General features: G+C 28.5%; 1 protein-coding gene across 2 annotated transcripts in view; it reads right to left on the bottom strand.

The window, feature by feature from the left end:
• Positions 1-1,183: 1,183 nt before the first annotated feature.
• LOC106461236 (tumor protein D54-like) overlaps positions 1,184-14,078 on the bottom strand; it is a 20,224-nt gene continuing 7,329 nt past the window's right edge. Inside the window, exons 4-7 of one of the 2 annotated variants that reach the window (XM_013921041.2) lie at positions 11,271-11,330; positions 7,148-7,249; positions 5,583-5,643; positions 1,184-3,408 (exon numbers count right to left, since the gene is read on the bottom strand). In XM_013921041.2, the coding sequence (XP_013776495.1) occupies positions 3,292-3,408; positions 5,583-5,643; positions 7,148-7,249; positions 11,271-11,330 (340 nt within the window). In that variant the 3' untranslated portion in view covers positions 1,184-3,291. The remainder of the gene's footprint in view (positions 3,409-5,582; positions 5,644-7,147; positions 7,250-11,270; positions 11,331-14,078) is intronic. The other variant, XM_013921042.2, reaches the window with a different exon arrangement.

Genomic DNA, 14,078 nt, shown 5'->3' with positions numbered 1-14,078 from the left:
TTTCCTAAGTAAGGTATATTATTTGTTTATTGTTACTTTCATTAAAGTATTGGTTATACTATTTAGTATATCGAATGCCACTATTATACATTTTTATATTATTATTTTTATTATAGAGATTGTTTCACATTGTTAACTTAGAATATATATATATATATATATATTTAGGTCTAACCTAAATTTCCAAAGCTGACTTAACCTCGCCAGATATTAGTGGAATTATGGCCGAATATATCGTTAATAGCGAGAGTACTCAACTGATGAAACAATTTGTTCTATTCGTCATTACAACAAAAGAAAATACTGATTGTAAGGTTCATCTTCAGTTTAACTCTAAGTAAATAGCTTGCTCAGAAAAAAAACTATTATTAATTAGTACAGTTCAAAGATAATGTTGATTTTTAAAGGTTTTTTTATGGTGTGAATGCCTTTTCCAAGCTGGTGAAGCATGATTATAATTGTCATAAGACGTTAGTATTGGATTTATTATATTTTTATCACTGCATTCATTATCTAGTCCATCAGTGATTTTTCAGGAAAAAGAAGTGTAAATAGTAATAGTATTCCAACCACACTGTGTTCACCATATCCACTGCCAATGACAAGTTTTCCTCAATCCAGAGCTCATCAGGCCAGATGGGACACAACAAACAGTGTTTTGACCACAACTATTTACGTAATCTATTATATAAATAGTAAAAAATAGCATTAATATCAATATAAATAATGTGTACCAAAAAATAAAATCACATTTATGAAACACTTAATACTGTGTACATAGTATTATAATGGTGTATAATATGTTATGTGGTGCTGATCAACTTCTAAAATATATACATGCACTAATGCAACAAAACCAGTAAGCATCTAAATGTTTTATTTTCAGCAAAAATATGAAAAAAATTACAGTTGAAATTTGTTTCATCTAGCACTATAATTGTTTGCTTAAAAAAAAAAGAATCATTCTTAATAATGTACAAAAAATTAACTTACAGTATAATCATCAAAATATAAAATCTGTTAACTTGCAAACTAACACCAACGTTTTCTATTTTAGAACCAATTACAAAAACATAAAAGTAATATCTGATAATAAAATAGATAATCATCCACTAGACATGCAGAAAATTGTGTAAAATAGGTTAAAAAAATCAACACTGAAGTAAAGTGAGAAACAACTGTGTTAATAGGAATAATTAAGTGATGTGTTTATTCAATAACTCATCTTTAAATGAAGTATCTTAAATCCAACTCCAAAAAGAACATTTATATACTTTTCCTTCTTTATCAATATCATCCTTTCTAAAGTTATAACAAAATCTTATTTAAAATCTCTGCACACGTTTAGTTTAACTTGCCTTAGTAGTAGATTATAAATGAAAGTATGCAACATTCTAAGTATATTAAAGCTTCATATTAAAATAAATGTACTATAAACACAATTACAAATATAACATAAACTACATAATCACAAAGCAAATTTTTTTACAACACATATTAAATATTTGATTTGATTCTCGCTAAGTTTGTATTAATTTGTATGTACAAAAAAGGATTTAGTTTTAAATTTCAGCTAAATTAACAATAATTGAACAAGGTATTTTAATCTTAATTGTTACAAAAGGTGTTTAAGGTTTGACATTTATTTTTTGTTGTTATCAGTAACATTTTTTTTCAAACTATATTCCAGATATCTTTCTTCAACATAGATAAGCAATATATACATTTAAATCTAGTACATGTCAGTATAAATAAAGCCAAGAAGATAAATATATATTCAAATTCATGTAGATTATCTGCCAATCCTTTAAAAAGTAGAACCTTCTCAAGAAAGTGAGAATGTGTTTAATGACACTTTAAACCAAAATATAAAAATATTTTAGATCATCTAGCAATTACAATTGAAATTATTTTTAAGTTAACCTTTATAAGTAAAAAAAAATTAATTAAAATTTTGAAACTATGTTATAAATACTAAATAATTCCTGAAACTCATCTAATCTTATAATACATAACAAAAAATACTTTAGTTCAAATGAACTCAGCTAGGAGACCTCGAACACTGTTCCCAGGTTTGTTAGAAGTTCAAGTTTCAGAAATATTGAAAGTACGAAGATTTAAATCATGAATTCGCTTAGACAAAGCCTGTGAATGTATTAATTCTTTAAATGTTAAAAATTACTTTCCTAAGTATGCTGTTACTTAACATCACTACAAGCACCTTATACAGTAATCTTAAAAAAAAATAACAAAAAAATCTTTCCTCATTGGACCTGATTTTGTGAAGTTCTAAGAGGAAAATTAATAGTCTCATTTTATCTTTTGAAAATTAGTAAAATTTAGTTGTATGAGAAGGAATGCAAAAACAAAGTGTACTATTAAACAGTTAATTATATTTCAATGCATTGTGGCTACTAAAATAAATCTTAGAAAATTTCAAAACCAGCAATGCTTTTACAACTCTTTCTTTATGGAGATCATACACACTTAAAGTTTCAATTATTATTATTATTATAAAAGCTATTTGAAATCTGGTCTTGCCATTCCAGAACTTGTGTGAAAATTAATAGTTATAAAACTGATGTCAACAGTAATCTAGAATAAATGTTAACTCTTTAGAATTCAGGAAAAGGACAGAGAGCAATAAAGTGCCAAAATATGTGATAAAAAATGCTTGTTTTAGTGACTAAGTGATAAAGTAATTTAAACTAGCACATAAGTTCCTTGTGAAAAGAAATATCGCAACTTTGTTTTCAGCCTTGTGAGAAATGCAAAAAGTCTTATTTATAAATATAAAATAAACAAAATTGTAGTATATTAAGTTTGATTTTAAGGGCTAATTGGATGTTTCTGGATATTTTTATAATTATTAATAACATCATAATGATATACATCAGTAAAAAGTTAAATTCAATATCTTATTTTTTTTTTTGCAGTAGCTTAAATTTAATGTGATTAATAGCCAAAACAAAAATGTTATGTAGACAGAAACACCATGGTAGAAAAAGAGGTGTAAAAATAAAATAAAATTAAGAACTAGGTGTTATGAAAAACCTTGCTTTAAAAACTTTTAACATTTAATTATATGATTTGGATAAATATTAAATATTTTGAAAGTTTATTAATTTAGGAAAAAAAATAAAACTATCCCATTTCAAAATAGTGTAAACCTCAGAAACTAATTGGTCACAATATGTGCTATTTACATAAAAAGAAAATACTGCTCCACTTTCACAAGCCAAGTTAATAGCTAAGTTAGTTTGGCCTTATGGGCTGAGCCTTTTGGCAAGTTTACAACAATGGTTTCTCCTCAGGGATGACTGGAGAAGTAACTGGGGTGGTACCACTTGATCTTGCAGTTTCTATGAAGCTGTGGGTACTGCTACTGCGTGAATTAGACAGCTTGCTCTGTCAGAAAAAGATACAAGAAGAAATTAATTTTTGTCTGATTACAATACGTCTTTGTAGTAAATTTCAATTCATAATATTTCACATTTCATAGAACAACAACAATAAATAAGCATTATATAGTGAACTGATACTAAATCAGGAGAACATACAGTCAGAAAACTTCCAACAAGTTCCTACTGTTTAAAAGAGTAGGTAACTTGAAATACAGGAGAACAACCATCTCAACGTTCCTAATAAAAGCTGACAGTAGGCATCATATTCAGATCATAAGTCATAACCAGTGTAAACAATTCCACATAGTCATATGGAGCTGTAATGCATTTAGGCTAAACTGATTTTACTTAAGAGCGACAGAATGGGTCCACAGGATTTTTGACAAGATATCTGTTACAAATAGTACTGAATTTCCGTGAATTACCAACTTTGTGAGAATGAAATAAAGAGACTGGACACAATGTAAACGCAAGAAACAACATTCATTATATCAAAGACACAAACACAGTGCATATACAAATACTTCCTTGCTTGACAAAGGACAGTTATTTCACTGGAGTAGAACTATTCCCCCCTCTCTCCAAAACTGACAGCTTCAAGATCGTGTACCAGACTGTTTAAGTCTAGTGTTTCTTACTTAACAGATAATGATGGACTTATCCAGAGAGACCAGCTTTATTCATATGTCTGGCCATTCTCATTCAAACATAATGTATGTTTTAACCTTGAGATATCACTTAATCTACCATCTGAGGACGTTGCTCTCTATATCCTTGGACAACAATCCAGTTATATCATCCATAGATGGAACTGGTGTTATCTCCAAATAATGACAAAGGAAAAAAGGTCAACTTAATGACTTTTTTGACCATATGCTGTATGTAAACTGCATACACAGAATAACTGATCAACTTAGAATAATACTATATTAAAATAAGATGGTAAAAAGTGCATGGTATGTTTATATGCCAGGATGCTTTAATCACAGTACATGTCAATGTAGTGGTTCTACCTGACAATAGGATATAACACAATGTGATGCAAGTTGTGAGAGTTTATAATTAGTCACTGTTGTTACATAATAACAAATAACTAACACATTAATATAATGAAAGTGCTTATCATAAAATTTATTTAAATGGGAGAGCAGTTTTAGTTATGATTTTTGTTTACTATAGATGTTTAAGTAAATGTTAACTGTTCTCAAAATCACTAGAATTTGAACTAATTTTGCCACTTGGTGGTTGTACAGTGCAAATTTAACTCGCAAGTTTTTGCAATTTCTGCCCGAATTATTTTCATGATTTCTTAATTTTGTGGATAATAACTTGGTTTGGATTAGCTTTCAGCTAAAGAGATAAATGTTATAGGATGCTGTCACCATATGATGGGTAAATCGGGATTTTTTGCCGGACGCTAGCAGCATCCTCTCTGGTTTAAGGAATTAACTTTTAAGAGGAACTAGTAAGTGAATGCAAACACTAAATATAAAAAACTTAAAATATAGGACTTTTTATATCACCAAGCTAGATTTTATAGTGAACAAAGTAAATTCAAAACTTTCATAACCAGGCCTCAACACTGGTTTTGAAATAGCCATTGTTAGCAGTTACATATATTTCACTACATTGACAAAACTATTACAAAATATTGCTACATCATCAAGGGGCCCCAAAAAATACCACTCGCCCCCACCCCCAAACAATGAAACTCTGAATCATACATGAATTATACTGATAGTCCTTAGTGTCACAAAAAAAAAAGAAAAAAAGAGAGACAAAAAAGTAAGTTTTTTTTATCAAAAAACTTTGAATTTAATAAAACATTTAACTGAAAATACAGTTGCAGGTGGATTAGTTGCAAGAATTAGCGATGACCTTGAGCAAACATCTGGTACGCATGCGTAAACAGATGCTAGCTGAACATTCAGGAATGTAACAGGCTAGAGCAGGGGGAAGGGGCCTGTGGTTGGCTGTGACTATGAATTTTACGGCCTAATTATCAATCAAAAAAATTTTGCCTCATAATCGAGCCAACACAGTACTTCTTTGGTGCCTTAGAAGCAAATGAAAAAGTTGACAAATAAAATAATAAATATATTTTTTTTAATTGGCTCAAACATTTACACCCTCTTTATTAATGTAAAAATAAAAAATATCAAAAGTGAATCAACTGACCTTAACATTTTCATAAGCAGTACCAACTTTTTCTTCAAATGATCTAAATGTCTGGGAATTCCTAAGAAATAATTATAACAATGAAATATAACTAGAAAGAACAGCGTAAATTATGCAACATAAAATTATATTTTGAATAAATTTCATATTAAGAAATAATGGAACATCAAACATTTCAAAAGAGTTACACTGTCAAAAGAAATAAACCAATTTTAATAACTAAGATAAAAATGTACAATTTCTGTCACAAAATAAGAACGAACATGTTAGCTTATTATAAAAACTAAACACAGTTTATTATGTTTAAAAATTAAATAGAATTGAACATAAACAATTATTAGCAGAACATGTTAAAGATATTTTGTCACACACAGATAATGTCAGAAAAATATTTTCAAGACCTTGGACATGTCATTGAAACAAAACATTCAACTATAGAAAAATCATGATGAAAAAACTACATGAAGTTTATTGAAGTCTGAAATATGAGGTTAATAAACAGGATTTTCAGATTAATTTCAACATGTGTATAGGCTTACAAAATCAACGTATTTTTTCAACCTGCTAATATTGTTAAATTTAAACAAATCAGTTCAAAAATGGAAATTTAAGTAAGGCTAAATTGTAGCACCAGTACTGTTTCATATTTATGGCTTAACCTTTTTACTGCTTGTGGGAAATGCAACCAACTGACTGTAATATTTCTATGTGAAATCAAACAGAGTTTGAATTCCTTAGTTAATAAGGGTACATACATTTAACAGAATTTCCAGCAGAAAGAAAAAATTCTAAACACATAAATACTTCCTAGGTGAATAAATCACTTGCTCTGCCCACTGTAGGTAACAAAACCTGATTTCTAGTTTTAAAAGCTCCCAAACTTACTGCTGAGCCACTAGATGGCAAACACATAAGGTATCTACAATTTATCACTGATGCTTCATTTCCCACTTTCTGATCTTATTACATAGTTATTTATCAGGATTTGCCCCAAGTTATTTTGGACCTAGTAGACGAATAACAGACTTATTGTGTAGCTTAACTTTTATGACTTCTTGGATGAATATAAATATTTACATTTTCACTCTTTTATAAAAAATGTTTCAACATATTGAAGATTGTAGTTCCAAAATACTAATGTATTAAAGACCTGCTTCCTTCTAGTTGTGAAACCTAGTTATTTTTAAAAACAACTGCAAAATGAGCAAGATTCCATTGTTAACTTCAATGTATTTTACTATGATTATTTTTGGTCTTTCTTCTGTAGTTGATTTTATTTTTAGATACAATGATTTTTTCTTTCTTTTTGCCTTAGACTTTTAAATAATAATGGCCCACACACAATGGTAGATTATTTAACAATCAGAAAGGGGAAAAGATACATTGTGTGTTCGGGGGATGGGGTATTTCATTGCTTTATTGAAACAATTAAAATAATAAAATAATTGTATTGCTCATATGGTCTTTTATATCTTTCTCATTTATATATTGTATTACATACAACTAACTAGGAACACAACAGTACTGCAAGCAAAACATAAAACTAGATACTATATGCCACTTACTTAACCTCTCCAAGTTTCTTAGTCATGCTTGCTCCAAAGTTGCCTAATGCAATAGTGCTTTTTTCTCCAGCTGCTTTTAATGTATGACTAGTCCTTTGGTAGCTGAAAAACATGAACATAATAAGATATCCTAGATACAAAAAATAAAACTTTTAAATGTAATTTAAAAGAAGATATTGCATACAAATATCAGTCTACACCATAAAATTTCTATTGAATCACATGATTTTGTTTGTAGTAACACAATACTGTTAAAAGCACACGTAAAATATCCATTAAAATTTCTAACTTAAATTTTGAGTAATACAAATAGTTTACAAGCCAACTGTTTCAATAAAATTCTGGTTGGAGATTACAGGTCATCAATGTCTTTAATACTTAACAATTTTAAATATTGCCAACCATATACTTTCAAATCAATATTGGTCAGTTTGAATTTACACTGATTGTTAACATGTCAGAAAGTGTGTGATGACTTTTCCACAGATGTTTCGTGTAAATTTTTACTTGTACAGACTAACCAGAACATACTAGTCTTGCATGCAGTAAGGAAAAATTGAAGAGCAAACAATGATTAAACAATTAAGACTTAAATTCACTTAAAAACAAATCAAAAACATATTTGCTGAATTTACAGTTTACGATGCTATTTAATTTAGTTTTAACATTCGTGTTCCACAGTATTCAGTTGAGGAAAAAATGGCAACACATTTTACAGTCAGAATTTCTGCAAGTGTGTGCTCTCTTTTTTATTTTCTAGCCACATATTTATCTTAATAGTTATTTTCATTTCAAGGTTAGAATCATGACCATCTAGCACTCAAATTAATTTGGCCCTGAAATGTATGGGGCCAGGTTGAATCTATAGAGTACCCAAACCTTTCGGATTAGAAGGAATTGGATATTTTCAAACATGTAAACAGTCAATGTGACAAAATCCACCAGTAATTACAAAATTGTATCTAGTGTCACAGGTTTAAAATCCTCATATGTTAGAAAAACCTAAATAACCTACCATTTCCTTTCAAAGTTAACTTAATGTAAACTAGTTTATGGCCTTGTATAAATAAAAGCTATAATGATTGATCACTTTATATAATAACTCTGATATATAGTGATCCTTCAGTCCCAGGTACTTCACCCAAATACATTTATATGTTTGGTAGTTTTCAATGAACTTAATTTAACACACCATAATTCTCTATTTTTATACATGAGAAAACTATGTTTAGGCCTAAATTCAGTGATAAATATAATAAAGGTACAAGTAGCTGTAAAAACCAATAATATGTTGTATTTGAAAAAGCAAGTTTATCCTTCCACTGAGTAGAGACAATAATATATTTCTGAAGGCAGTCTTTGTTCACTCAACATTCTAATTCACCATTCTTTGTTTTTATAAGATGTAAATGTAGCTTTCAAATATCCTATACTCAAATCAACCTTTATAATACAGATGGAAGTAAATTTCAAAGAAAAACATAACTGATTTCTGGATCAAAGATACATAACACCGAGAAAAATTTAACACATTAAAATATAAGTAAATCTATTAAATACTGTGATCATAAAACTAGAAAATAAATGTAAGGCAATAAAAAAAAACAGTGAAAGATAAGGACAACAGACAGGGTAAGAGGAAAACTCTTTAAATCAAATATGTCAAGGACAAAAAAACGTAAAATGAAATAGGCTTAGAATTTGAGGAGATGAATAAACCAAGTGTTGCTGGTTATTACTTAAGATCTCTTTCAGAGTAACAATAACAAACATTACATCAATAGAACATGATTAAGCTGTTTCTCTTCAAATCGTAAGCTTGTTACATTTTTTGGTAATTTAGTTTGAATTATTTTTGGTCATTTTGGTTATTGAAAAATACATAAGGATAGAAAATAATGATAACGTACAAGAAACTAGAAAGTTCAAGATACATGCAGAAAAGACTGAGGATTATTAATAAAGGTTTTAGTGCATGAAGATTTGTTATTTTGACAAAATTTATATAATGATACACCAGTGTTATCAACAAAAAAGAAAAAAATAGTCATTTTTTGTCTACGAGCCCATGGTAAGGCAAAAGGATCTTGCTGAATAAAACAATATTTATGAAATAAATCAGTGTATTTTTCAAAGAAGTATAGAAGTAACCAAATAAAAATAATACAGAAAGCTTGTAGCATAATTGTGATCACATTAAATAAAATATGATAACGACTATTGCAATATAAGATAGATTATCAAAATTTTTTTAATATAAATGTTTTCTTAGATCGGGGGCAGGTAACACGAGAAAAGGCATATGTGATATAATGTATGAAGAATAAAACTTGGATGTAGACAAGACTCATTAACTTCCAGGTTGTCAATTTTTTTTTCTAGTTATAGGAAATAATAACATTTATTAGGTGACTCATCATAACAATACAATGTTATTTTTTGAGACCTATAATGTGTTTAATAATTGTAAAGAAATTCTAACTGAACATTAAACTACTGCAGACTAGTAAGTGAAGAGAAAAATAAACAATGTTCTGAATTTTCTTTTTTAATTTTATTACAATTAAATTAAAAATTTTATATTATCTTTTTCCTTATAATGTTAAGCTTTTGTAAAATAGATGACTCATTTATGTCCATACAAACTGTGAGAGTTTAATTCTTTATTCCTGTTATAAAACAAATAAGTATCCAAAGAAATGGAGGCAAAAAGTTCATAAGCAATAAACTTTTAATTTATAAAATAAAACAAATCATGATTTAAAGTTTGGTTAAATGGAGTGTTAACTGTGTTTCCTTTTTAAAAGCAATGGGCTTGCAAACCTGTAAAAGAAAAGCATTAAACAGTAAACAACACCTCTTTTAGCTAGATGAAAGATGAATTGAACAAGACATCTTGTGAAACAATAATGTAACACACTGCCCTTGTGTTATCCAAAACTGGTTGGATGAGCAAGAAAGTGGCTTCAGTCTTGTTCTTTGGTTAGCAAAACTGTCTAATATCATGCTGACTGGATATTTCAGGAACAAACTTGAACAATGAATGTGTTTGCCACCATAAGTGTTGACATTTGTGATCAAATTGTAATCTATACGCCTTGATAAATCATCCACAATTGAATACCACACCTTCTGGTGTTTTGTGAAGTATGTGTCACTCTGAATCAAGAATATTGTTGTGGCAAAAGGTGGTTCAATCCAAAATTACATGGAGGGAGGGTGTGTCTTAATTAAGAATCCAATTAACTCTTTTAACCCAGTTTAATTAACCACACACTTACATAAACACTTTTATGGTGAAAAGTTTTAGAATTGGAGAATTTTTTTACATTACATACATATCCATATTATAGAATACCTTCAATACACCCAATATAACAACCAACAAGGTATAAAACCTAAAATCCTAGAATACCTTCAATACAACCAATATAACAAGCAGTCCACTAACACTAAATGTACTTATCAAAATATCCAACACAACATTTGAAACACAGTAAATAACAAACAATACCATAAATATGTCATTTTTTAAGGCTTTCTTCTGTTTCTTTACAAAGATCAAATTACTGTCATAAAAAAAGAAGAGGTAGAAATACATAAAAAAGTATAAAATATACGATAAAACCGAGATCATCACAACTGCATTTCAAAACATCCATTACACTAAGAAACCATAAAGAGCTCAAAATATTGTTATCAACTATGAAACATAGCAATTGCAAGACAAACCTTCTACTGAATGATTAAAAATCGCTGTTATACTACAGAAAGCACTACAGAGAAAGGTACTGCACAAAATCCTAAATAACAAAACTATAAGCTATATTAATTTTACTACATAAAATTAATGTTCTTACCCTGCTTTCAGTACTGGTTGTACAGAAATTTTGTCAAGAGAAAACTCTTCACTATTTGAAAGAAATATATTTAAAAAAAGCTAGATACAGTCTTTACAAACCACAAACATTCAGAAAGAACAAGATAGCAGAGATGTTGTGAAATAGAAACACCAAGTAAAAGGAGAATTGATTTTGTTAGATGGTTAGGGGGGCCCATAGTATTAGAAAGAAGGACTCAAGAGTCTTAACTTTTTTGTACTTGCAGTGATTAGGTCACTCACATGGGAGCTCTGGTGATCGCTGTGTTCCATTCACTCAGCTTGGAACTGATCCCTTTATACCTGTATGGAAATGATCATTTTTGTGTAATAATCAAAGAGAGAAGTAGCAGTTTAAATACTAAAGGCATTTTTAAGAGACAAATTAATGTCCAGCTGTGTAATCTTCTTGAACAACTTGTCACTGAAAAAGTGTATCTAGAAATCAAATATTTGGGTTCTGGGCCTTTTGTGCCCACATCTGTTATATTTTATTTAAATATGACACAACTGTGACGATGAAAAATTATTTTACAGAGTTTAACTATATTATATTTAAATAGGATTAAAATAAGTCTTATAATAACTTAAATAGTAGTTCAAAATCTATTTTCACCCTCTTTCTTAAGAGAAAAACATTCAATGATAATATATTTATGTCATATAAACCAAAAGACTATAAGGTTGAATGTAAACATTGATAGCTTTTCTCTTTGTTTTGGTCAGTTTAATTCAGATCGACCTATCCATAACTCAGCATGTGCAGCAAGTTAAATCCTTTATTATTATAGAAAACAAGATATAAAGGAAGTTTGAATGCCTGTTTAACATATATGGTTTAGAAGTATGAGAACTGATAAATAAAAAAGATTAATCATGTATACTTTACAGTCACTTAAAAAATATAACGTCTTGAAATTGATATTGGTCATAAGCAATACTTTATGTAGGTTAACTTATAAAAGAACAAACTATAATAGAGATTATTGAGCTTACTACCTGAATATATATATATATATATAAATATATTCAGTAATATATTATATTCTTCCTAATTATTTTTAGCTGATGTAAAGCAACTAAACTGACTTTTATAATCTAGCATTTACATAGACTAAAAGATCCTCTGAGGAGGAAAGAATTAAAGGTATTATTAGGAAATTTTCTAAAGACCTTAGCTCAAGATATTATACAGTCAGTGCACCTTGATGTCATATAGAGAGTTCACAGACATTTTGTTTTATAGTGACATTGATGAAAAACAACATATCCTTAAAATAAAGGAAAAGATATCTCTTTGATAGTTAGTTTGTATTTCCAGACAAAGTAGATGACGTTTAATATAAATTCCTTACAGTATCTCTGCTTGATTTCATTGTATATAAAAAACTATAGAATTATCTTTTAAACTTAGTCTTTATATTTGTATATAAAAACAACAACAAAAAATTAGCAAAGATGTGGTGAATAATTATAATCAACGTATACAACTTAATACAAGTCTACCCTCTGAAATTATTTTAAGAAGGTGGAACTTCCTTTTCCATGGGAAAACTGAGAATGAAACGGGCAAAAAAAATAAATAGCATTCATCCAGGAGCTATATCCTGGAATTTTAAAAAAAACAATATCTTTTTTTACATGTAAGAAATATATATATATATATATAAAGATCATAATAACAACCTTATAATAAATAGTAGATACTTGAAAAATTACATTTCCTTAGATAAGAATAATGTGTATCACTATGTCTGCAAGCATGATAACTCGTATAAAACTGTGCTGCTATTATGCTCACTTGATATCAATCTGGATATGTTTGATCATAAGATTAATAACTTTTTTTTACTAAAACTGTCTTAGTCAAAAATATAAAAGCTGTCAGAACAAAATTACATACATTTTTTTGGTTTCGCTGGGGATACAAGTTGTAAAAACTACTAAATTTTTAATTGTTTTTCAGATAATAAACAAGGAATTTCTTTATTAGATGGTGTTCAGTGAATACATACATGAGCATTGTGCGTGTCTATATATATAAGTATTTTACATTTATGAGAGAACAAATTCATAAATTCAGCAATATTTGTAGTCAGTGGTAAATGTAACTGTAGAAAATTCCTTGACCCCAGTGTATCACATAAAAAAAAATAAACATCCTTAATACCCTACCCCATAATGACCAGAAACAACAAACAGACCACATATATACTGCCCAAGTTTCTTGTTCAATTAAGCATTACAAGAATTAAGGAAAGGCAGCTTTAATATTCTTCATGAAACCCTCATTCAATTTCACTAACTGCTGCTGAAAGTATTGCAAATGATGCTTCTATGGGTATTTCATATTTAAAAATATTATTGTCTGTTTCAAAAACTATTAAACAAAACCAAATGCATGATCAACTAAAGAAAAAAAAGGACACTAATGTTTCATTGTTTATAGAATAACAGACCAAAACACATACCTTCATCACAATAGATCTCAACATTAATAAGTAGTGGTGTAATATTCATTGTTTCAATGGTTCAATACAGCAGAGATCCACGGGTAACCAAATTATTATTATTTTTTTAGGTATATTAGTGCTGAACTCTGTACAGTTTAATGTTGCTATAAAATACTTATAGATGTTATAACTTTTAAATTAGTAAGCATATGTTAATGAAATTTGGCAGGTTATCAGTAAACATTACAGTGCTTTCATATGCAAAATATAATTTTTTTTTATTAAGTCTTAAGGTTTGTTAAGCAATATTTTTCTCATGCCTTTTTCTCTTTTTGCATGTTGCCTATTCAACATGCAAAGTAATTTTAATTTTAAGATTAAATATACTTTTGTGCATCAGAAAATTTTCAAATTTCATATGCGAAATCTTTATAATGTCTAGATAGTTATCAAACATTTCTTAAGAAAAACTTTATATTTTATCTGTTATTTTCACTAACAAATCTCTGTATGGGTTCGGTAGATGTGACTAATCTCGTAAGCACCATAACAAAATTAGGAAAAAAATATATATTATGCCTCTTTCATTCTAGAATGA

The sequence above is a fragment of the Limulus polyphemus genome, unplaced genomic scaffold (genome assembly GCF_000517525.1).
Source record: "Limulus polyphemus unplaced genomic scaffold, Limulus_polyphemus-2.1.2 Scaffold920, whole genome shotgun sequence".
NCBI lineage: Eukaryota > Metazoa > Arthropoda > Merostomata > Xiphosura > Limulidae > Limulus > Limulus polyphemus.
The sequence above is the reverse complement of the archived record's forward strand: the minus strand, read 5'-3'. Positions and strand labels throughout refer to the sequence as shown.